The sequence below is a fragment of the Berghia stephanieae genome, chromosome 2 (genome assembly GCF_034508935.2).
Source record: "Berghia stephanieae isolate SIO BIC M18660-M18661 chromosome 2, UCSD_Bste_1.3, whole genome shotgun sequence".
Classification (NCBI taxonomy): Eukaryota; Metazoa; Mollusca; class Gastropoda; order Nudibranchia; family Aeolidiidae; genus Berghia; species Berghia stephanieae.
In genome coordinates, this window is record NC_088361.1 from 101083009 (window position 1) to 101109534 (window position 26526).

The 26526-nt window shown below is 36.1% G+C and overlaps 3 protein-coding genes across 5 annotated transcripts in view; 2 read left to right on the forward strand and 1 right to left on the reverse strand.

The window, feature by feature from the left end:
* Nucleotides 1-9095, reverse strand: part of LOC144964069 (uncharacterized) — a 35384-nt gene extending 26289 nt beyond the window's left edge. Inside the window, exons 1-3 of the mRNA XM_078898008.1 lie at nt 7495-9095; nt 5418-5581; nt 3334-3851 (exon numbers count right to left, since the gene is read on the reverse strand). Of these exons, the coding sequence (XP_078754134.1) occupies nt 3334-3851; nt 5418-5581; nt 7495-8794 (1982 nt within the window). The 5' untranslated portion in view covers nt 8795-9095. The remainder of the gene's footprint in view (nt 1-3333; nt 3852-5417; nt 5582-7494) is intronic.
* The window catches only part of LOC144966101 (protein AAR2 homolog), a 417529-nt gene that overhangs the window by 324890 nt on the left and 66113 nt on the right, over nt 1-26526 (forward strand). The window lies entirely within an intron of this gene.
* Nucleotides 15232-25111, forward strand: LOC144966100 (cytoplasmic 60S subunit biogenesis factor ZNF622-like). Of its 3 annotated transcripts, none has more exons than XM_078902175.1 (8): nt 15232-15366; nt 15931-16111; nt 16298-16535; nt 17113-17298; nt 20933-21095; nt 22254-22360; nt 23637-23771; nt 24686-25111. In XM_078902175.1, the coding sequence occupies exons 2-8, from the start codon at nt 15941-15943 to the stop codon at nt 24811-24813; spliced, it is 1128 nt and encodes a 375-aa protein (XP_078758301.1). In that variant the 5' UTR covers nt 15232-15366; nt 15931-15940; the 3' UTR covers nt 24814-25111. The 3 variants fall into 3 exon arrangements, with proteins under 3 accessions (XP_078758301.1, XP_078758302.1, XP_078758303.1); XM_078902176.1 differs by having other exon boundaries at nt 15243-15377; XM_078902177.1 differs by having other exon boundaries at nt 15268-15362.

Here is a 26526-nt window from a genome sequence, read left to right on the forward strand (position 1 = left end):
TTGGGGGGGGGGGGGCGTCGTTTAATTTTTTTCTCGCTTACTTTAATGTGTTTTAAAAGTTTGTAAACGATGTCCCAGTCAGACAACCCTGTGAAGGCCCTGGTGTCGTGTATGGTCTTTTATCAGCAAAGAAGACGAACATATACCATGGCGCCAGCCGCAATGCAGCACATAAGTGAGCAATTAATGCTTAGTTTCTTGCCCGAGGAAAGAAAAAGATGGCAGCGGTGAGACCCCAAACTGATTTCTCCGGGTGTAATTGCAGTGCTGGATCCACTCGGCCATCTGATCATTTAAGAATTTCTTGATCAAATACAATTATATATATATATATAATAAATATATATATATATATATATATATATATTACTCAGAAATCATTGCCAGTCACTTCCCTCACTTCCCCGCCAAAAAGAAAGAAAGAAAGAAAAAAAGAAAGAAAGAATGACAAAAAATAACCCTAGATATTCCCCATTCCCAAGTAAGGCAAACACATCATGACATACTTGGTCTACCTTGTATAAAACACACAACTGGCATCGACTTTCAGTTTTGCACAAAGAATGACTATCAGATAAGATGAAAGCACGTCTCATTTTATCGTCATAGTGCCCAGCCCCCCCCCCCCCCCCCCCCCCCCCCCCCCCCCCACCCCAAAGAATTTTTTTTTTTTTAAAAACCCCTCCTAGCCTCCTAGACCAAAAGATGGCCAAACAAAAAGAAAATAAGTCAAAGATCAAGCATCCTCACAACCTTAACACAAAAAATTAGCTTGGCATAAGGGTGTGATTAACCTTACAGAGCTTGATTGGACGAAGTCTTACGATTTGCTCTGATGGATGTCGAGACAGAGAAAAGGCCGAGATCAATAAAATCATTAAACATGCGGGGGAAAATGCGATACATGCTTCCGGTGCAATCACACAACAAAGGTGGTGGAATGGAAAGCATTTGCATTATCGGTGAATGAAAGAAATATTTCATTTCAATTTTAAAATCAATCAACACCCTTCAACACACACACACACACACACACACACACACACACACACACACACACACACTATATCCAGCAGACACAAGTCTTAAGGGCAGCTCAAGTGTTAGATTCCCTTCTTCATCCTCCATTCGATGTAAGAGACAGTAACCTCATTCCAAACCGAATGGAGCATTTCGCCTGTCTTCCTGCTCTTCGACAAAAACTCGGTACCTCGGCGACAGCTACTGTTTATAACGTCGTCATCATCAGCATCATCGCTAAAGCCACACCACCACCATAATTGAACGTTTGGGAAGACAATTGACAATGTATCGTTCCACAGCATCATGCACAACAAATGATACAAAAAGCAGGAATTCCATTAGAATAACAAATTCCCGGTGCCCTTATTGATGGTGATTAGTTTTAAATGAGTCATTCAAACCCAGAAGGCCCAAAGACGATATCACTTACCCATGGTTTCTATTTATAGCAATAACCCGGAAGCAGCGGCAATCGCTCCCTACCCTCAGGACAGGACACTAGTTTACCGCCAAGTAATTTTCATTGAATCTAATCCTAACAGATCCAGCCATCCTATCACAGCTGGATGGACCGAGGCGTTGAGATCGAAACTGAAGCCTTAACTTTTGAGGCAAATGTTCCTTCTACAAAGACTTCACTTCAAACCCATTTTAATCAAAACTATTTGTTCGTCAGTATTCCTAGAATGACATGTCTACAAGATACAATATTAATCAATGAAAGGTAACTGGCGAGGCAGATAGATTCTATAATGACCGATTCGAGATTAGAACGTAATCCGTGTGGAATATTCCAGTCAAGAATGAATGCATAAATAAAGGAATTAACATTTTAAAGAAAGAAAGAAAAGAAAAAATAAATCCGTATATGTAACAAAACATACGTTGAGATAAAAATAATAAAATAAAATAAGTATTTCACCACAACGACTTGGTCCAAATCTCTATCAATATTAGAAGACATAATTGAGGCCCAGACCGTTGCAAAGACAAAGGTGTTTCGTTTTTTAACCAATCAATCAATTAATCAAGAGGGGGGGAAAGATCATGAATGCTAAAAAAAAAAGTGAAGGCAAAGTAAAATAGTTCACTTCTTTAACTCTCGCGTTAAACGAGAAGTCCAGAGGCAGTTCAAAATCTGGCAACCTGTTATAAAAGCTTTACAATTAAAATGAAAAGGGACTTAACATAATCAGTCAGAATAATCGGCTTGTCGATAACCTTCATTTCTTTGAACTTTGGCCCCGTCAGATATAAACACGAACTCATTCTTTTGTCTTGATGAGACTCAGTTCAAATCTCTTGTCTCTTGGCCGAGATAACTCTTTATAATCTTGACAGTGTAGTACATAGAAACAGAGATGATACAGTCAATCTTGTATAAGACAAGGCAAGGCGGCCACCCGTGGGGCCTGATAGGGATGGTGATCATAGAAATGAAGGACAAGAAAACAAATCTCTCTCTCTCTCTCTCTCTCTCTCTCTCTCTCTCTCTCTCTCTCTCTCTCTCTCTCTCTCTCTCTCTCTCTCTTCTCTCTCTCTCTCTCTCTCTTCTCTCTCTCTCTCTCTTCTTCTCTCTCTCTCTCTCTTCTCTCTTCTCTCTCTCTCTCTCTCTCTCTCTCTCTCTCTCTCTCTCTCTTCTCTCTCTCTCTCTCTCTCTCTCTCTCTCTCTCTCTCTCTCTCTCTCTCTCTCTCTCTCTCTCTCTCTCTCTCTCTCTCTCTCTCTTCTCTCTCTCTCTCTCTCTCTTCTCTCTCTCTCTCTCTCTCTCTCTCTCTCTCTCTCTCTCTCTCTCTCTCTCTCTCTCTCTCTCTCTCTCTCTCTCTCTCTCTCTCTCTCTCTCTCTCTCTCTCTCTCTCTCTTTTCTCTCTCTCTCTCTCTCTCTCTCTCTCTTCTCTCTTCTCTCTCTCTCTCTCTCTCTCTCTCTTCTCTCTTCTCTCTCTCCTCTCTCTCTCTCTCTCTCTCTCTCTCTCTCTCTCTCTCTCTCCTCTCTCTCTCTCTCTCTCTCTCTCTCTCTCTCTCTCTCTCTCTCCTCTCTCTCTCTCTCTCTCTCTCTCTCTCTATCTGTCCTTCTCCCCCTCCCCCTCCCGCAGAGTCTCTACATATAGAATCCCACCTATACATGGCTAATTCTAATTCAGATTGATCATTATAAAACGATCTTATCAACTCTATCAAAGTTGTTTGACTCTAAATCAACACTTGCATTCATTGATCTAAAATAGCCCTTGGCCTTTGATTGGTGTTTTCACAAAAGTATTTGGCAACCAAATTAGTACAGGTGGGTTTTTTTTTTAACCGTCGCATTGTACTGGCTCTCAAACTTTTCGATGGTCTTCTTGTACAGTTTGCCTTTCATCATTATGCATTCCTTGATCATACACAATCGAGTTGTAAGATTGCCTTTCATCATTATGCATTCCTTGATCATACACAATCCAGTTGTAAGATTGCCTTTCATCATTATGCATTCCTTGATCATACACAATAGAGGTATAAGATTGCCTTTCATCATTATGCATTCCTTGATCATACACAATCCAGTTGTAAGATTGCCTTTCATCATTATGCATTCCTTGATCATACACAATCGAGTTGTAAGATTGCCTTTCATCATTTTGCATTCCTTGATCATACACAATCGAGTTGTAAGATTGCCTTTCATCATTATGCATTCCTTGATCATACACAATCCAGTTGTAAGATTGCCTTTCATCATTATGCATTCCTTGATCATACACAATCCAGTTGTAAGATTGCCTTTCATCATTATGCATTCCTTGATCATACACAATCGAGGTATAAGATTGCCTTTCATCATTATGCATTCCTTGATCATACACAATCCAGTTGTAAGATTGCCTTATCGTGAACAGGATCCCTTTGGTAAAACAATAAGGTGTAATTTATCTTAATATTTTTATATTTTCAATAAATGATCACCAAACCAATAACCAATGGCACTTTTGTCAGGGTGTGTATGGCACATACACAACAGGTCATCTGTCAATTTGAGATCTATGTAAATTGATTGAGTCTTATCATTGCAATGACAAGCTGATGGGGTGAAGAAGAGATTTATTTGGGGTTTTCTGGGAGATTCATGGCACCTGCAACATTCCTGTGTCCTTTAAGCACCAATAAGAACGGATTTCATATTATTGTCAATTAAAAAGTTGTCACCCGGCTTGCCTCAATATCAAGCAAGTCCAAAGGCTTTCTTATCTGGAAAATGTGTGGCCACAGCTGCAAAATACCTGGCCAAAGCTGCATTAAGGAGTAGCATCTTATGCTGTAATAAAATAGAAAAAAAAACTGACAGTCAGAAACAAAGGCTGGCCACCATGGCAGGAGGGCCATCTTGTACCGGTGGCCGCAAGCACAAGTCAATATCAAGCATAAATACAGTCATTTCACCCTACTCAAATGAGCTGTCATCCATAAAGCTCTGTGAAGTGAGGACAATTTTTTTTTGTTCCTTATTTTTACATTACGATTCAGCAACTCTAGAATCCAGATTGGAATGCCAAATTTGGGAATACGATAGTTTTGTTTAAGCCTCCAATACGATAGTTTTGTTTAAGCCTCCAATACGATAGTTTTGTTTAAGCCTCCAATACGATAGTTTTGTTTAAGCCTCCAATAATACGATAGTTTTGTTTAAGCCTCCAATACGATAGTTTTGTTTAAGCCTCCAATATGATAGTTTTGTTTAAGCCTCCAATACGATAGTTTTGTTTAAGCCCCCAATACGATAGTTTTGTTTAAGCCTCCAATAAGATAGTATGCCTCCATCATCCAAACTGTCAATTTTAAAACCACCACCCCCAATATGTCTTGTCACACAGCCTGGCCGATATACAATCAAATTCACAGATGGTCCGAAGTAATGCCCAAAAGTTGAGTTTTAAAATAATGTGATAAAAACTAAAGTCATAAGGACCAATAACAAATCCCAACCACCGGTGAAGTTTGGAAATAAAGAATTAGTGGATGTTCAGGCATTCACTTATCTGGGGAGCAAGATTACTAGAAATGGAAATTCAGAGGCTGAAATTTCAAAGAGGCTCTCTAATGGCTTTTGGGGCTCTTGGTAATATCTGGACGTCAAGGAGGATACAGACTAAAACAAAGATCAGATTCTTCAAATCCATCATTCTCTCTGTGTTGCTATAATATGGTGCTGAAACATGAAAACTGACAAAGGGCAATTGTGAAAAGCTTGATACATTCCAAAACAACTGCTTGAGGAAGATACTGAGGATATTCTGGCCAATAGCCATCTCAAACATCGACTTGATGAAGGGAACAGGGCTAGAGCCTGTGTCCCTTCTTGTAAAGAGAAGAAGATGGAGATGGACTGGCCATGTCTTCTGGATGAACCATGATGCTATACCAAGGGTCGCCCCCAGATGGACCCCACATGGAACAAGGCTGAGAGGGAGACCCTCAGAGACTTGGAGAAGGACCCTGACCCTGCATGACATGAAGACCCGCAAGTGGATGTGGGGAGAGATGCAAAACGTGATGGTTGGAGATCTGTGTCAGCCTTATGTGCAACTGAAGCACCAAGAGGATAAGTAGTCAGGAAGTAACCCCAGTACAAGAGCAATCCAATACAGACATTAAACAAACCAATTAAAAGTACAATGAGGCAGGTGAGAGGTCACAAGCTGTCCCTCAATACAGGCACTAGCTGTTCAGTGGTTGGTTGTGCAACAGACAATGATCTTCATGCCTGTACTTCAAACTAATAAAAAACCTTCTTTGTATCTTAATTGAATATGTTCTTGGGGTCATGATTATGAAATAACTATTGACTGCTAAGGGAAATTGATTGATACATATCATAATATTTTTTGTACAGAGTAGTGTGAATAAATTATAACACTAAAAACTATACAAACCAAATGTGAAGAAGAAAAAGACAAATAAAACAACTCAAAAGGAAAGATAAAAATATTCACAAAAGAAAACAAAGATTGTCCTTCAATGAACAGCTTTCTGGCTACTAATGAATATCAATAAAGTGCCAAATGGTAGGCATTAGTTCTATGCTATTGTAACCTCTAAGGCCTTTAACTTATTTAATACACTAAATACTCTGTAGTAATATTGGCAAATTACTGGGAAAGGAGTTGTCCAGCTTACGGAGATACACTTATATCCACATTGCACTAAATTCCCAAGGTTAACATTTTGAAATATATAACATAAGAAGTTGAATAAAGATTGGTGAGGACAATTATCAAGCTGCAACAATCAAAAACAAGAGATATCTTGTCAACAACATTAAGTGTCAAGGATAATAATAGCCAATGAAAATACGCGTTTTATTATTAACTGTGGAAAAACTGGTGAACTTGTCAAATGTATTGACAAATGAAATAATCAGTCTTGAAGGGGAGACCAACAATGACGCGTGGAAGATTATTATCACCGAGTTCTTCAAATCAAAGGACTAAAAGTAAAAGCAAGATATGTCTTCATCCTCTTCAGTACTGGCCATTTTAACCCTTTCGGCGGGAGACTTTCATCAAATCAAAATGTCTAAAATTCTTTAGCTAGCTATGAATGCAGATCTAATCATTTTCACCAGGAAAACAGTATTTGTCATGTGACTCCGGCTTCGCCCAAGATACATCGACATTACAGCTCTCTTCTGCAGCTATGTTGTCTTGTTGTATGACACTCACTTTCGGATCGGAGGGTCCAGGGTTCCAGCCTTGTTCTGTGCAAATGAGTCCTTGGAAAAGGCCCTTTACTCACATTCTTTCACCGTACTTGGGTGTAAAACGAGTACCTGGCTGTTAACATGTTACGTGTTGCTGTTGGTCAGGGATCCTTTGTAAAGTGCTTTGAGCACGTTTCTTGGATATTGTGCTCTATATTAAAGCTCAAGTTTATTTGTATTGGGTTTTTTTGGTGGAAATGAAAAAGTATGATATGAGGTTAAAGTCACATCACAGTCTGTAAACGATAAGGCCTTTCAATATTTATATATTAGCTAGGAGATATATACACATATTTGCCATTGGATTCCCTTCATGTGTGGCCCTGTTGTAGTTTTGCTATTTAATAAACAACTTGACACTTCAAGTCCTGGTTCGAGTTGTCAGAAAGGTTCTTTACTCATCGCCACATTCTGTGTAAATTGAGTACCTGGATGGTAACAGTGTAAGAGTACATTACGTACCTCATGTTCCTTCCTACAGGCTGAGTTGCTTTGGATTGGAACTTATTGTAAGCACTTTGAGTATTTCATGGATGTTGAACTATATATATATGTATAGAGCTCGCACTTCATTCTTTGATTGCTTTCATATATATGGATATACAATTAGCATTTTCAAACATGTTAACATCAATTTCACTTGTAGATAGAAGGAGAAATTCGAAGAGACACAATTTCATGCAAAACACGTCTAAAATTTTATCCAAAAAAAAATACAAAAAAGATTTGGACACATTACCTTGTAAAAATTCTTGCAGCATGACATTCAGTTTGAGGTCATAATCCACGTACAGTGGTTTGTGATCATAATACCGACACACTGTCCTCAACTGTGTTTTGTCATCCGGATCTATCAGAGCCAAATCTTTTGTATTAAGTAAGTTAACAATATTTGTAATTTCTTTTTCATAAACAGGAACGCGAGTAAACCCGTGACGCATTATTTCTGTTAGAGTCTCAAAATCTAACTCCGTATTCAATTCCAGCATGAAAACATCCTCAATCTTGGTCATCACATCTTCCACGCTTTTACTATTCAATTGAAGAGCCCCTGCCATTATATTTGCTTCATCATCATGTAACACTTGTTGATCAGCTGTCATTCGGATGAGTTCTTGAAGCTTCTCTTTGTTGTAAACTTGTCCCATTTCCTCCCCAAGAATTTTGTCAAGTATTAAACTAATTGGGAATGAGCATGGAAAAGTGACTACCATAAAAAACCTTGTAATCCAATAAGTCTTGGCACCAACAGCCAAACCATGTCTAGAGCATATAGCTTGGGGGATAATCTCTCCAAATATGACAATACCAATGGTTGATGAAATAATAGCAATCAGACCATTTGTCAAGTTATCAAACAAAATAGTGAAGGTACTATTGACCATAACATTTCCTAAAAGTAAAGTGCACAGCAACAAATTTCCTCTTTTACGGAGTGGAAATATGCGCTTAGCATAATTTTTTTCCCTATCAGAACCTACTTTTTGAATAATTGACAATTCTGTTTGATCTAAAGACATCAAACCTAAATTTAATCCGCTAAATAAGCCCGAAAACAGTAAGAGTACGGCAATGAGAGATATTTGTAGCCAAAGGGGTAATAAGCTAGTTTGCGGTTCAGTAAGTCGTATTGAGATCCATGGATCTGTTCCTTGGTGTTCCCACCCACTTTCTGTTTTAATGCAGACATGAAGATATCCATATCCAACTGCATTTCCATCTAATGTCAATTCAACAACAATATTATTATCATCAATAACTGTGTAAGGAAATCCCTCTGTTGTTTTTCCTCCAGTACATTCTGAAGAATCTTGTGTGAATAAAACTTCAGATGAATTTGTGAATCCAGATCCTAAAAACCTAATTTTTGACTTTTGAGATGATGGAATAGCTACGACCCCCGACGATTGGGACGAAACCCCACCGCCTGCTGGAACAACACCAAATATCGCCGTATCTGCGCCATTGACAGAGAACACAAATAAAAAGCAAACACATATCAATGCAAATAAAGTTCTCAACGTTTCTAAAACACCCATCTTATGTTATAATATCTTTCGAATTTCCTTTGACTTCATGAGGACACCGGATGTTGTTATTGAAAGCAATGTGTATTGTGTATCAACTTTGCTTGAAATCTAATTTTGTTTTCTCCGTAGGGAAAGTCAAAGTCAAAATACTTTAGTCCACATTACTAACACACATTAAATGATAACAAGATAATGGCTACAAACGTATACTTCTACAACGGTATCTTAGCTTATTAAACACGATGAATGAAAAATGAGTTCTTCAGTGCTTAAATCCATAAAAAATACGACCTGGAAATCATACTCCAATATTATCGATCAGTGCAGGCACCACAGATATGTGATAAGACAAGAGAAGGCGTTTATTAATGGAAGGGAGGTAATTCAGAAAACAAAATGTACAATGGCGGTTACGCCCACAACCAAGTTCCTTCCTCGTATTCAATCTTTTCCAGTAGCTCTGGACATTTTTTTCATTAATAAACAACATACTTTGAAGTGAACAATGAAAGGTTATTTTATTTTTGAAAAAGATTGAGTTTATGCTAAAAGCAACATAACGCAACCTATTCAACGTGACGTGGCGTCTCATAGCGGAGCAAAATGTTGTCATGTTTGCCACCAATGAGCCACTCACGTCGCTCAACATCGCTTGACTTTGCTGAAAAGACACGTAGTTGCTGGCTCGAACAGATTGTCAACATTCCATATTTTCATTGGCTGGTGATATCTTCAATTTTTGAAATTCATATAAATTTTGTGAAGGTATCTTACCAAAACGTTTAAAAGAAAATATTAGCTATAAGCTTTTTGTATCTTACTTAACACCAAGTTACTTATTATTATTATTATTATTATTATTATTATTATTATTATTATTATTATTATTATTATTATTATTATTATTATTATTATTATTATTATTATTATTATTATTATTATTATTATTAATGCTGATACGAGCGGATTTCACAGCAATTAAAACCTTTACAAGTGTATAGAATATTAAACGTGACCAGGGGCGGTTGGTATCGGTTTATTCAAGGCGGCATGAATCGTAAACACGTTCTCGCACAGTACTCAGGTATAAAACTAGTACCTGATCTTTAACAGTGTCGTATGTGTCGGAAAAGAATGTAATGTCTCTTAACGGACATCATGTCTCGTCTTAAATGTTAATAAATGTTAAGTGTTGATATTGGCTTGGGACCCTTATCAAAGCGCTGTGAGTACATTTAATTGATATTGCGCTATACCAATGGTCTAGTTTTGTTTTTGTTTTTAGAATATTTGCATATTACTGTGTGTAAGGGGTAAGGGGGGGGGGGCGAATGTGTGTTTGATTATAGAGAGGTGTACTTACATAATTGGGATTTACTAAAGGCCGACGTGCATTTATTTGCAGGTCTGATAACCCCAGTCCTTATGGGCTCATTATCATGTTGTAGGCCTAATGGAAATCTAAAATAATAATAATAATAATAATAATAATAATAATAATAATAATAATAATAATAATAATAATGATAATAATAATAATAATAATAATAATAATAATAATAATAATAATAATAATAATAATAATAATAATAATAAATAATAATAATAATAATGTCCATTACAACAATATCAAACTAGGCCCATGAAGGTGTTCGGGTGTCAGACCTGCATATATGTACACGTCGCTATAGGCATATGCAAAAAAAAAAAAAAAAAAAAAAAAAAAAAAAAAAAAAAAAAAAAAGGCTCCATTTGTCGATCTTCCTCTACTATGTCAATATTGTACGTCACTCTATCAGTGAAGCGGTCCGTGGATCCTGTCACATTATATATGGATCGTGATACACGCCAGCCCAGTCAGATGAGTGAATAGCATTTTTAAAAAAAAAATTTTTTTTAAAGAACCACAAGACAACAACAAATTAGGCAGTGACAATAAATTTATTCCTTCGAATACTAACGATGATCATGCTCAAATTTAATAGAATGAATAGAAACATTAATCTCAATGTCTAACTACATGTACATACTACAAGTTGAACAGTTATGCGTGCCGGGTTCATGGACTCAGATTTTTATTTATTGAATCATGGGACTGTTTTTGGCGAATTATTTATGTCATATTCGAATTGATTATTAACATCCATTTAGCCACCGTCTCCAGTTTGCTTAGTGCCATCATCGTTATCATCATAATCATAGTCACATTTCCTCTCTTTTTGACTGAACGGTGCTCGACAACACATGATGTTGTGGAAAAGTCAAAGTAGACAGCGGTGGGGGCTGCCTGAAGCCTGGGATCGTTTCGGGTGCAGACCCTTCTTCAGCACAACAATAAACAAATAAACGTGGAAAACAAATAATGTGACACTGCAACCACCATTGAGTACAGAAGATACAATTTCTACTGTATTTATTTTATTTGTTTTCCACGTTTATTTGTTTATTGTTGTACTGACGAAGGGTTGTAACCGAAATAATAATAATAATAATAATAATTAATAATAATAATAATATAATAATAATAATAATAATAATAATAATAATAATAATATAATAATAATAATAATAATAATAATAATAATAATAATAATAATAATAATAATAATACTTTATTGCATCCCAAAAAGGAAATTTTTTGTACAGACGTGTTATAATTTACACATAAGATAAAAATACAATGGAAATAGGATGTATATATATATAAAAAAGGAGCAGCTCTATAACCAGAGCTGCGCTTTATGATATGAATAATTTCAACACTGTAAAATAGTTAAAACTGTCACTATAAATTGAAAATTGAAAAGATTGCAAAACAAATAAATTAATAAATTAATATTTATATTTTAAAAAAGTAAAAATGAGAAATAATCATATAAAATGATTATTGCTTGTTGTTATAAAGCCTAATACTGGACGGCAGAAAATATTTTCGGTGTCTCTCTGTTTTCGTTGAAATAGAGAAAGGGCGACCACTTCTTTCTGACACAATAATTGATGGTCTTAGTGGATGATACTGGTCATTTAATATTTTAGTTATTTTATTTATACAAAATTTCTCGTATAAAAGATCTACATCGTCAACATCATTTATATAGCGTTTAATGGATTTTTTTATATTTGAATTTATTTTGTTCCTTTCCACTGCTAAGCAATTGCCTCCCCAAGCTGTTATACAAAATGACAAAACACTTTCGATTACTGCTCTATAAAATAATGTGCAGAGGGTTTTATCTATTCTAAACTGAGAGAGTTTTGATAAAAAATATGTACGTCTGCACATCTTATGCCTAATTATTTTCAAGTGTTCATCCCACTTGAGCCTGTCATCAATCGTTACACCAAGGTATTTGTAGTGAGGAACTCGCTGGACGAATTGGTCCTTTAATTTTAACGGTTCTATCGGTTCCTTCACTCTCCTAAAGTCAATCACTAGCTCCTTTGTCTTGCTTATGTTAAGCTCTAGGTGGTGGGCATCACACCAAGACAAAAATCTATCAATTTCTTGCCTATAAGCCACTTCGTTGCCATTTGTTATGAGGCCTTGAAGAGCGGTGTCATCTGCAAACTTTATTAAAGGTACACTCAGGTTTTGACTTCTACAGTCATTCGTGTATATTGTGAATAATACAGGGGACAATACACAACCCGAGGAGCACCAGTATTTGTAGTTATACAGGAAGATTTGTTTTGTCCTAATTGAACATATTGTGCTCTCTCCGTAAGAAATTCGAGCACCCAAGCAATTATATACTTGTTTAAATTCAGACTAGTCAATTTTTGAACAACCAACTGAGGTTGCATTGTATTGAACGCTGAAGAAAAATCTGCAAAAAGCAATCTGCAATAGCTCTTAGCGTGATCTAGATGCCTGTAGATGTTGTTTGTAAACAGCAAAATGGCATCTTCTACGCCACGTCCTGGTTTGTAAGCAAATTGATGACTATCACTCAATGGCATAAACTGATTCCTAATTTTAACAAGAACAAGTTTTTCTAAAGATTTCATGACTATTGAAGTCAGTGCAACAGGTCTGAGATCGTTCATAGTTTCAAGTTTTTCTTTTTTTTGGAACAGGAATAATTTTTGAAGTTTTCCAAATTTCAGGGATCGAAACGCATTGGAGGGACCAGTTAAAAATATGTGTATAAATGGGGGAAAGCTGGTGGGCACATTCTTTTAATAGTTTTCCTTTCAATCCATCCGGCCCAGCAGCCGACCATTGTTTACATTGTTCCCATTCGAAAGGTCTCCATTTTCTTTCACTCATTCGTTAGGATAAGTCAAACTGGCAAACTATCTTTATTTTGTTACATGAAAACAGTTCATTTCGTCCATCTGGTAATCATAAACACTGGGCAATTATCAATATAAGCAGCAGTTGACCAAATCAGCTGAAGTTCTTTCTCGGACTAAACGATAATCAGTGTCAACGAGATCAATGTGTATTTCTTTGCATGTTTGATAACCCAAACTGTTATGGTCTCATTGTTGTAATAGAAATACTCTCAAACCAACGCAAAATATTCTCTATTACAGTAAAGTTAAAACAAGCCCAAAAATGCGTCCTATTATCTGACCCGCAAATATGATGTCCAGGTCGTGTTAGACAGATCTTTTATTTTGTTACATGGCGTGATAAGCTGTGGTAATAAACTTAAACCTGTTGTACTTTCTCAGCAAACACACTCAAGACAGTATATCTTAAAAGACCGTATCGTTCCTGTTTGACAATTTTAAGCAGGAATACAACTGCATGCATCATTTCCAGGCACTTATCAGCCCTATCAGCCGCTGCATGTGATTTTTTCATTTTTTTTCTTTGGGGGGGGGGGGGGGGGCGATTCTATTTACCTCCAATAAAATATAAAATATTGAAATGAAAAGAGTGAAGGGTCATATAAAAAGCCCTCACAGGGTTCGAAATTGGAGACTTCTTTTTCTTCCAAAGCACTGTCTTATCTTACCAAGGAGATGCATTTTGTTGTTGTTGCCCAACTCCTTAAAATAAAAAGTCGATTTGGATGAAAAAAGGAACCTTATAGTCAAAATGAGGGGCTTGGAATAGGTTTTTATATCTTTAATCTTTAGTGAAGAGAATGAATGTGATTTCTCAAACTAGCAAGAAGCAATGCTCCCCCCCCCCTTTTTTTTTTTTTTCTTCTGGTCCTTTTAACTTAAAAATACATTCTTTTTGGTATCATAGAGGATATTAGACAAGATTAGCAATAGCAAAAACAGAACAAAACAAAACAAACAAGAAACAAAACAAAGAAAAAAAAGTGTTCATAAAATGCGACCAGTTGTGTCAAACAACAACCTGAAGGTGAAGACCAGAATGAACGTAAGTAGTGGAACCTTATGTTATAAATAGCATTTTATACAGTTGTGAAACCTGGATACTTGACAAAGAATGTCCGAGGAGGTTAGAGGCATTTGAGATGTGGATGTATAGAAGAATGCTGAGGTTTTCATGGACAGACAAGGGTGCGAACGAGGAAGTGTTGGAGAAGGTGAGAAAAGGAAAAATATTTTGATAGATACCATCAGAAAAAGGCAGTTACGACTTCTGGGACATGTGTGGAGAAGAGACGGAATAGAAAAGTTGGTAACATCTGGGATGTTCGAAGGAAAGAGGGCGAGAGGAAGACAGAGAATGACTTATTTAAATAACCCAAGAATGGCCTAAAGTGATTTTAAAAGCAACTCAGACTTCATGCGTACCGCAGAGGATCGTGATTCGTGGAGACAGCTGACCGGCAACTCGCTTAAGAGCACAAGCCACGATGGATGATGAGTTTAACGCTACAAAACACCGTTTTGAACTGATGGATCATAATAATAATAAAAAAAACCCAAAAAAAAAAAAACACACACACACACACCCAGAGCACTCAAAATTGAAGAAAATTCTTGTGATTTGTCTTAACTTAGAACTTTACTCCGACTTCTGGCATAAATAAATGGTTGACTTGACGGAATAGACCAGAATCTATCATATTATTGTCCTTGCTTGTCTCCTCGTCTGAGGGAAAAAGTTTGTTAAATTAATTTTAAGGTCATGTCATTCTGATCTTTATTTCTCGGTTAACTTGGTTTATCGTGTCAAGATAATTTTTGTTTTTCTGGTTTATTATTATTATTATTATTATTATTATTATTATTATTATTATTATTATTATTATTATTATTATTATTATTATTATTATTATTATTATTATTTTTTATTATTATTATTATTATTATTATTATTATTATTATTATTATTATTATTATTATTATTATTATTATTATTATTATTATTATTATTATTATTATTATTATTATTATTATTATTTGTCAATTCTTACGTGCGGATGAGGTTGGGGACGGAAATTTGATTAACTTTGAAAACTACGAAGGTGGAATCGACTGAGCTTTATTTGTGAATATAAGTACATGTGGTAGTTCAACGTAAATCTCGACTTCCTTCCATCTCATGGTGAAATATTACAACATCGTGTTGACATCATGTTGATAAACATTGTCCCTGCCTTGAAGACATAGAACATCATTATTATTTATATTTACACTTTTCGTAGGTAATTAACATGTATGTATTAATTTGAATTGAGAATAGCCTTTGTGTTTGTCAAATATCTCATTGTTTTGTCATATATATCATTTTAGTGTGTCATGTTTTGATTTTCGTGTTGATCTCCATCCTCTGCTGCTGACTAACTGACTATTCTTACGAGAGGAAAGAGAAAGATCGCATCCCAGAGTCCAGAGGACTTTTTTAATTCGTATCTTTCACTTCATATAAAAATCGTTTCAACAATTTTCATGACATATATTAGACCAAACAATACGAGAAATTTTGAAGGAGTTGACTCGGTTTAAGTTTAAATCATGGAAGTGGCTATTCTCATCCTGGATGGAATAGAGATAGTGGCACCCTCTCGCTATTCTCACCCCCCCCCCCCCCTCTAGCCCCCGCCCCTCCTCGCTACTCTCACCCAATCATCGTATCTCTCGTTACTGCTTTTAAGACAGTTGTTTTTCAACTGATTTTTCTGAAACAAAGACCTACGGTATTTTGTTCCTTTTTCACACTGATTTCAACAATGTGATTTTTATTTTATTTTTTGTTTTTATTCCTTCAGCTTTACCACTATGTCTGGGATCACCTGTTTGGCTTGTAACGTTGCTTTTGAAGACGTTGACCTGGGCAGGATTCACTACAAGACAGACTGGCATCGATACAACCTGAAAAGAAAAGTTGCCAGCCTCCCACCCATCACTCTTAACAAGTTTGAAGAAAGGCAAAAGGCTCAGGAACAGTTGGTAAATTCAAACTTTGTATCAGATTGTTGCAAAAGTTTCAAAGAGCTGTAAAACTGTATTTTATAGACAAGTTGAATGACATGAAATGGGGTAGAATTTATCTGATTATTTTCAATATAAATTCTGATTAAATTTTGATTAATTTTAGAAAACTGATTTTTAAATAATATGTTTTTTTTTCCTCAGGATACAACATCCAAAGAAGAAAGGTGTTCTTGTAAACCTTGCAACAAGTGGTTTAATACAACAAATGCCTATGAAAACCATCTGCAGTCGAAAAAACATAAAGACGTTATTTCAGGCGTAGCACAGTCAAAGAAAGACAAGAAGAAAAAGGCAGGTCCAAAAGCTGCCATTGCGTCTGGTGTTTCACAATTATCAAAACACAGTGAAGATGAAGAAGAAGACATGACGGATGATGAAGGTAATGGTTTTATTTTCGTTTTTCAGGACATTGACTTGAAATCACCCAAATGACTCATATATTTAATTTACTTTGGACAAACTGACTAAATCTGAATCGTCAAGAGAGTTTAAAGTGCATCCTCTTTGACGCTGATGATGAATGGGTTTTGCAATTGTTTAGAATTCCCCGATGTTCCACTGTATGCATCTACATCATAAGACTTGTCTGTCCATAAATTTAATTATCTACATCATAAGACTTGTCTGTCCATAAATTTAAATCTACATCATAAGACTTGTCTGTCCATAAATTTAAATCCACATCATAAGACTTGTCTGTCCATAAATTTAAATCTACATCATAAGACTTGTCTGTCCATAAATTTAAATCTACATCATAAGACTTGTCTGTCCATAAATTTAAATCTACATCATAAGACTTGTCTGTCCATAAATTTAAATCTACATCATAAGACTTATCTGTCCATAAATTTAAAAAGGTATTAAGGAATCAGGGGTCAGTTTTCAGATCGAACAAAATTAGTTTTACTGTGTTTTTGGAAGTAATGTTTTATTATTGGATTTTTTATTTCCAGATGACTCTGATGCCGAGTCTTGGGACAGCTATGATGAAAAGATAATTGCTTTGGAGGAATGTCTGTTCTGTTCCTTGGTGAGTTCTTCCTTGGAAGATAATCAGAAACATATGACTTCAACTCATGGATTTTTTCTACCTGATGCTGAATATATTTGTGACCTGGAGGGCTTGATGACTTACTTAGGTAAGTGTGTAGAATTTATTTCTGCTGATTGAGATTGTCCATGAGACAAACTTGCTTGTTTTCCGTTTTGTAAAGGAGTTCAGTTTCTTAAAAATCCTCCTTCTATTTTCCAATCACCTTCAAAGCGGGGGGACAAAAGTAAGTATAATGTCTTTTTACTGGAGTTTAGTTTTCAAATAGGGGTCGGTGGATGTGTTTGCGTAAAAGTTCAGTAAACTTGTGAGAGGTTTCCAGAACTTTTAAGTGAATTTTTTATTTTTATTGTATCGTTAATTAAAGATAAAGCTTTCCCCCCAGGATCTAATTCAAGTCCATGTTTCAATCTCTGGTTTTGTATGGTACTGTATAATATTTTCTTGGGTGCTTGTTAGTAGTAGTGGTCCTTCAGAACCATTGGGCCAGAGTTTATCCCACTTTCTGTATCGTGAAATGGATAATAGCAATTGCTTGCTATCCTTTGGATAGGGTGCTTGTCTGTCACAAAGTACTTTCCGCCAAATCTAACAGACTCGGCTACCCATTCACTGTTGGATGGACAGGTGGTCAGAAAAAATCTCGACTGCATCTGGGACGATCTTGACCCCTTTGCGTGTGAAGCAAGTGCTCTACCAACTGAGCTATTGGGACCCCCGGTGCTTGCAGTTAAATTTTGGACTCTTCCATTATCCTCTTTTTGACTGGCCCTGAAATTATCTGTTAGTGTCTAAGTCTAAGTAGTCCTTTGATGCCATTAGACCCAGTGTCTCAGTAGTCCTTTGATGCCATTAGACCCAGTGTCTCAGTAGTTGTTTGAAGCCATTAGACCCAGTGTCTCAGTAGTCCTTTGATGCCATTAGACCCAGTGTCTCAGTAGTCCTTTGATGCCATTAGACCCAGTGTCTCAGTAATCCTTTGAAGCCATTAGACCCAGTGTCTAAGTAGTCGTTTGAAGCCATTAGACCCGTGGATCCAAAGTTTTTTTTGGGTTCCAATAGCATAAAATGGACACTAGTAATGGTTTGCTACCCTTTGGATAGGACACTAGTTTATTGAAAAAAAAACTTTTAATTATATCTAACAAACCTAGCTACCCTAACACTGCTGGGTGGACACGGGGGGCCAAACATGAATCTTGACTTCACCTGGGATCAATCTCAGTTCCTTTGCATACGAAGCGAGTATTCTACCAACTCAGCTATTGGGACTACCCTGTAAGTGTCTCAAGTGTCATCAATCCATTAGAAATCAACATTATCATCACAACCACCACAACCTACCCTGAAAGTGTCTCAAGTGTCGTCAATCCATTAGAAATCAACATCATCATCACAACCACCACAACCTACCCTGAAAGTGTCTCAAATGTCGTCAATCCATTAGAAATCAACATTATCATCACAACCACCACAACCTACCCTGAAAGTGTCTCAAGTGTCGTCAATCCATTAGAAATCAACATTATCATCACAACCACCATAACCTACCCTGAAAGTGTCTCAAGTGTCATCAATCCATTAGAAATCAACATTATCATCACAACCACCACAACCTACCCTGAAAGTGTCTCAAGTGTCGTCAATCCATTAGAAATCAACATCATCATCACAACCACCACAACCTACCCTGAAAGTGTCTCAAGTGTCATCAATCCATGAGAAATCAACATTATCATCACAACCACCACAACCTACCCTGAAAGTGTCTCAAGTGTCGTCAATCCATTAGAAATCAACATTCTGGGTGGGGATCCTGACCTCCCATAGTGGGCAGGGAGGTACATGCTGTTTCTTCTATCCCCCCATACCCGTTTCTCAATTGTTTCCTGTCATTGTCTTGGAATGAGATTACTTAGTTTTGTCCTGATCCTTGCCGGAGCTCCTTGGCTGGGAAGGGAAACAGTCGAATGTATAGTTATAGTTTTGGGAGATGATATTATTTTCCTTGTAAATCATCTCTCTGTTATGCATTGTATTATTAATGTTGAGTTTACATATTATATTATATGATTGGTAAACATTTGAGTGTGTTCCTCTTAGTTGGGACCTGTGCTTGTGTCTGGATGAGACTTTTAGGTGATCTCAAACTAAGTACATTGGTGGTATGCTCTTGGAATCTACATCTGATCCCTATTTGTTCCCAGTTCCCCTATGTCTTACTTTTTCTTGGGTGCTTTAATTGTAATTCTATAACTTTTTACTATCCCATTTTCTTCCTTTTTACTGGCGCTGATATAACCTAAATGTGTTGCAAGCGCCGTAAAACCCTTAAAAACAAAAACAAACAGAAATCAACATTATCATCACAACCACCACAACCTACCCTGAAAGTGTCTCAAGTGTCATCAATCCATTAGAAATCAACATTATCATCACAACCACCACAACCTACCATGAAAGTGTCTCAAGTGTCGTCAATCCATTAGAAATCAACATTATCATCACAACCACCACAACCTACCCTGAAAGTGTCTCAAGTGTCGTCAATCCATTAGAAATCAACATTATCATCACAACCACCACAACCTACCCTGAAAGTGTCTCAAGTGTCATCAATCCATTAGAAATCAACATTATCATCACAACCACCACAACCTACCATGAAAGTGTCTCAAGTGTCATCAATCCATTAGAAATCAACATTATCATCACAACCACCACAACCTACCATGAAAGTGTCTCAAGTGTCGTCAATCCATTAGAAATCAACATTATCATCACAACCACCACAACCTACCCTGAAAGTGTCTCAAGTGTCGTCAATCCATTAGAAATCAACATTATCATCACAACCACCACAACCTAACCTGAAAGTGTCTCAAGTGTCGTCAATCCATTAGAAATCAACATTATCATCACAACCACCACAACCTACCCTGAAAGTGTCTCAAGTGTCATCAATCCATTAGAAATCAACATTATCATCACAACCACCACAACCGCCACTTTATTATCTTTACCACCGTAAAACTCCATTATCCTCATTATCACCACAATTTCGCCGTACTGAAAATGAAAAAAACAAAAAAACAGTAAGTTAGAAAAAAAATACATTGAAAAGTAGATTAAAAGCTTTTATTTTATCCACAAGACAAGTGGTGTGATTTCATATTTCTCATTTGTCAACAAAATAGACTGTGAATTATAAGATGCTACAGACAAATTAGAGATAGAGGATGATGTTATTTCTCAAAGTGAATAAACAAACCAATGAAGGGATGGGCAAGGAAGGCTCTGCTTTGGACACCCCAAAGAAAGACAACCCTGGATGGCCTTTGTCACTCCAGCTGACATGACCAGGTAGAGATTCCTTGCATTGCCTCAAGTGCCAGCAGGCCCCAGGAGGATTGAGCTGAACTGAGTTGAATATCGGAATTCAAATGTGTTTTATTTCCTGTCCCATCATTGTTTTGTTTACTCCAGGGTTTCCAGGGAAATGAAACATCAAAAATCTGACCTCACTTTCAAAAGTCCTGCTACTTCCAGACCTGCATAAATCTCACTTTAATAGTTTACTGGTGGCAAATCGTAGAATATCCTTTATCATTATTTTTTATTTTTCGAGTACCAAGTATCTAAATAAAAATTAATTTTCTTCCCTATTTAAAGAGGTTGTATTAGTTCTAAGTATTTGTTACTACATTTATATTATTTTTCAGGTGAGAAAGTTGGGGCTGGTTGTGTTTGTTTATGGTGTAATGAGAAAGGACGACGGTTCCGAAATTCCAAGGATGTACAAAAGCACATGGTTGATAAAGGACATTGTAAAATTTTCCATGAACAAGAAACACTTTTTGAATTCACTGATTTCTATGACTATTCGTAAGTATCAATATTATTTTTTTTTTTTTTATTCATTCCTTCATACAATTATGAATATCTGATTTACAAAGATCAGAAGATACAAATGCAAATTGGTGCCATTGAGGAAGTATGCTTGTCTGCGTTCTCGACTTACAATATAAAATCACATTTACTAAAAAGAAACCAGGATTCTTTCAAGCATAAAGGAAAGTATTACATCTTGAATGCCTATGATAAATGTAGATATAAATGGGTTGAAACAGGCAATTGTAATTTGTTATAGTCGCTAGTCATCTCTGTTAGAACCAACAGTTAGAAATGTCAGTTAAACTGAAACACAGAGTGTTATCCGTTCTATGCACGTAGACACAAAGTGTTATCCGTTCCATGCGTGTTATCCGTTCCATGCACGTAGACAAAAAAATGTTCACTTGTTATGATGGCAGAACACATGGATGACGATGTTCTATATGTGACTTGCCCCCTCAAAACGGTATTATGTCCGGATAATTTAGATACCAAAAATTGAATTGATGGTTTTGTAAAATGATTCTTGGGTCAAGTTGACTTCTATAAAGGAGATAAATATAGATTCTTATTTGACACAATCTGAAATTCCACGTTTCTGTTAATTTTAACATTAAAATTATTTTTATGTATCTTGTTCACACCGACATACCAGTTTGAGACAATGGGTCACATACTTGTGATTTATGTTGTCCTATTATCTAAAACAATAAAGAAAATAACAATTTTGACATAGATTGGGTCTTAAAAGAAAGCAGTTAGGATTGGCAAGTCTTACTCGTAGGTGATTTGTTCTCTTGTTCTGACAAAGTTCATACACATTGTTTTTCGGATGAAGAGGATTCCTATAGGGAATTGTTTGATACTCTTCTTCTTCTTCTTCTTCTTCTTCTTCTTCTTCTTCTTCTTCTTCTTCTTCTTCTTCTTCTTCTTCTTCTTCTTCTTCTTCTTCTTCTTCTTCTTCTTCTTCTACTTCTAATCCTTCTTTATCACAGACAAGAGGGGACAAGAAAGCAGTTTGTGTGTACATTTATATTCAAAGGCAATTTACAACATGATAATACGTTACAAAACTTATTTTACATTGACAAAAGTTAACTTGGCCTTGAAATCTCAAGCTTTTTTAATGTTTTCAATGCTTGTATCCAGGAAAAGCTACCCAACAGTTGAAGGTGAGGAACCAGATATAGATTCAACCGAAAATGTTGATATCCAGGAGCTGGATGGAGACGGATATTCTCTCACGTTGCCTTCAGGTAAAGATTGTTTTTTTATTAACTTTTTGCCTTTAAAAATCTATGTTAATCTTCCAAAAGACCAGACATTGAACACGATGTGGTTAAAATAAAGATTGATATTTCATAAGTATTTTGAATATATATGTTCCCCATTCCTTTAATCATCAGAAAATCGTCTCATTTGTCATGATGCAACCAACAATTATCTCATTCTGGGTTTGTTTGTTTTGTTTTTTTGTTTGTTTATTTGTTTTTTTGTACATCACAGATTTTAAAGAAAAGTATTTCTTCTTATAGCTAAGAAAAACAAAAAAACTTGTGTTGTAGAGCTTATTTTCTGAACATTATTGTATATAGAATGGTTTAGTTTGTAGAATGTGGAAAAATTCTCAAAATGGTTGTAGAGAATTAATTTTAATTTTAAACTCGATTCTTTAGTTGATCGCCCGTCAAACCGTCAAACAGGCTCATCCAATGTGACCGATATACAAATTTTCATCATTCGTAGATTTTTAAAAGCTGAAAATTGCTTGAAGTTGGCAGCTTTGTAGTCAAGGCGATGATGTACAGTTGACAGCTTTGTAGTCAAGGCGATGATGTACAGTTGGCAGCTTTGTAGTCAATGCGATGATGGAGTTGGCAGCTTTGTAGTCAAGGCGATGATGTACAGTTGACTAATTGGAAAAAGCCGTATTCTCATATTTTCTCACCATACTCAGGTGTAAAATGAAAACCTGATCAGTAACAGCTTTGTCGACAAGATATCAAGGTGTAGCCTGACAGGTTGCTTGCATGGGTGAAAGTTCCCCGGCATATGCCGGAAATTCTGTTTTTTTAGTAAATGTAATAATTGCCTTCCGGCATTTTGACTCTTCTGTCGGCTTTATCATTATTGCACCACCGGAACGTTAACTTTTAATACTAGGAAACACCGGTCTGTCTTTCAGGCAAATTGATCCCCGTTAACTTTCACCCATGGTTGCTTGTCTCTTCCTACATTATCGGAGTCGTTGTCAGCTTGCAACCCCTGGAAGTGGAAAAGATTTTGAGCATGTTTATTTGAAATTGAGTTATTTGAATAAAAGCTCATGTTTTTAGTTTGTATCTTTCTTTGATTTTTATTTTTTTTTAAATTTCAATAATACTTGATGAAAATTTCCTTATGATGTTCATCACCAGTGATTTAGATTGAAACACAATTTTTTAAAAAGAAATTGATATTTCTCACAACTTAGGTTTTAATATTCAAGAATCTTTAAAAATTCAATTCTTTTATTTTATATTTATCTTTCAGGAACTGTAATTGGTCATCGCTCATTAATGAGGTACTATCGCCAGAACTTAGCTCCGTACAGACATGAGAAAACGAAAACCGTGCTTCCAAAAATGTTGGCTCACTACAAAGCCCTTGGCTGGACTGGGGCGACTGGTACAAGATTTTTTTCCTTTGGGTTGATTGTTAGTCGTGTGTATTGTGGTTTGTCGGTTTGTATCGTGTGAATTTTTATTTGAGAGTTGCTCCTTCTCAAAATGCTTAATGTGCTATGCAGGAAGTGTTTATATCTGAAACAAAAGCTCTTGTATTAGTTCGTTTGTATAATATGAAACCACTTGAATTTTTAAGATTTAGGAGGGGATTTTTAAGTTGTATGTGTGGATGAGGGTCCTTTATCTTCCCTTGTTGACTAGGGGAGACAATTCTTTCTGTCTCTTAACTTTCTGATTTTTTGTGTGTGTCTCAGAAGGAGCTTATTCAATTTTTTGAAGTCATTGCCTAAACTGTGCAGTATTTTATTTTGTAGCAAAGTGGTGACAAAATTCTGGCCCATGTGTTGTGTCATGTGTTGAAGACACAGCTCTACTGGACAGTGTAGCGGCATCCTGAGGTGGTGCTACACCATGATGGAATGGGGAATGTCCCATTAACTTTTGCATGGTTCTCATGTTTTGCATATTCTTGCTGACAGTCTGACAGACTTCTGCCATCCCATCCACTTGTCAGTTCCAAATTCAGTCGGCCAATTTGAACATTTTAAACATTCATTTACACCCCATACCATCAGGGAATGGAATATCCTACCAGAATTGTATGAGCACTGGAGACTTTATTATTTTGAAATGAAGAGTTTCAAAGCACCTCAGAAATTAGCCTGTCAAATTGAACTTCCTTCTTCAGTCTATAAAACAATTGAATGCTAGGAATTGAATTTATGACGGATTCAAATGTGAAATGATTGAATTTTTAAGATAAACCTTTTTAAAATGTGCGTGATATAGATAAATATCGAATAATGTTATCATCCAAAATGTAATCCATCTTTTTCATTTTCTTTCCCACAACAGGACCTTTAGTGGAGCGAAGGGCCAAGGATTTACAATACATGCAGAGGGTTCGCAACAGGCATTTCATGAAACTCGGCACTCAAGGAAACAATTTGAGACTTCGCTTAAGACATCAAAATCCAATTTGATTTGTCTGCTATCAATTTTTTAAAAATTGTATTTTGTGATTGATACACATTTTGTATTTTGTGATTGATACACATTTATACCTAAGACCAAATTTGTTTAACCGTTAGTGTCTAATAAATCTGAAGGAATTGAATTCTTTTATTATAAACCTCAGAGAATTTATCAAATGTTTTAAATATACAGATTATCTTTTGTTCAGCTCTCACTCAGAGGTCTTGAGGATTCTAGTTATCTGTGATGAAATCGTTCACATTGCTTTGTCAATACATTCATTAAAGTGAATGATTTTCTGTTTTATCAATGTTTTGGTGTTGATTATTTTCAAACTCCTTTATTCTGACACATTGTTACAATCATTTGAGCGGGTGGTTGGATGGGAGCATCACCCTTGAATCATATACCTATGATGTTCGCATGGGTGTACAATCCGATAGTGATGTCGTTTCTTCTTCTCTTTACTAGCCTATCCTGCTTCTTTGGTTTGTGATTGTATTTTTGACAGGGGATATTTTTTTTTCTGTAAATCTTCTGCCTGTTTGTTCTTGGTTATTTATAATTTAGCTTATGATATCTTTAGGTTATGATTTTGATTTACATTTGTACTATTTTTGTTAGATTGCTTGTTTTTTTGTTTCAGCACTCTCATATAACCTCAATTGTGTTGGAAGAGACCTAAAGCAACAAACAAACAATCATTTGAATCATCTTACTTTCAAAACTCCTTTATTCTGACACATTGTTACAATCATTTGAATCATCTTACTTTCAAAACTCCTTTATTCTGACACATTTTTACAATCATTTGAATCATCTTACTTTCAAACTCCTTTATTCTGACACATTGTTCCAATCATTTGAATCATCTTACTTTCAAAACTCCTTTATTCTGACACATTGTTACAATCATTTGGATCATCTTACTTTCAAACTCCTTTATTCTGACACATTGTTACAATCATTTGAATCATCTTACTTTTAAACTCCTTTATTCTGACACATTGTTACAATCATTTGAATCATTTTACTTTCAAGTTCATGCAAGGCAATAATGTGTCATAAAAATTAAAATTGAGCTTTTATATAGCGCAATATCTACTCAATGTGCTCAAAGCACTGTACAAGGGGTCCCTGGCCAACAAGAATATTTAACATTTAGGACGGAACATGATGCCTGCTAGGCGATGGTACAATTTTTTTCGGACAGAAACAACGCTGTAAACGGCCAGGTACTCATTTTACACCTGAGTGCAGTGAGAGAATGTGAGTAGAGAGTCTTTTCCAAGGACTCAACTATGCGTCGAGCGTTGCTCGAACCCAGGACCTTCTGATCCGAAAACGAGTGTCATACCACCAGACCACATAGCCGCACATGGACCACAAATGTATGACCAGAATCATGGACTTACGAAAGACTAAGACTTGAGAGGAAAGAATTTCAGGCTGGAATTCTGGGAAGGGTTCCTGACCTCCCATAGTGGGCAGATAGGCACTTGCTGCGTCTTCTATCCCCATGTATCTGTTTTCCAATTGCTTTCTGTCTTATCTTGGAATGAGGTTGCTCGGTTTTGTCCTGACCTTAGCTGGGAGTGAAACAGTTGAATGTATAGTTACAGTTTTGGGAGATGATATTTTTATTCCTTGTACATCATCTCTCTGTTATTTTTGTAATTTTTAACATACGATTTGTAAACACTTGACTGTGTTCCTCTTAG

Coding starts and splice junctions, on each gene's coding strand:
- LOC144966100 (XM_078902175.1), top strand. CDS start 15,941: ATGTCTGGGATCACCTGTTTGGCTTGTAACGTTGCTTTTGAAGACGTT. Junction 16,536..17,112: donor AGACATGACGGATGATGAAG/GTAATGGTTTTA, acceptor TTTTATTTCCAG/ATGACTCTGATGCCGAGTCT. Junction 17,299..20,932: donor GGGCTTGATGACTTACTTAG/GTAAGTGTGTAG, acceptor ATTATTTTTCAG/GTGAGAAAGTTGGGGCTGGT.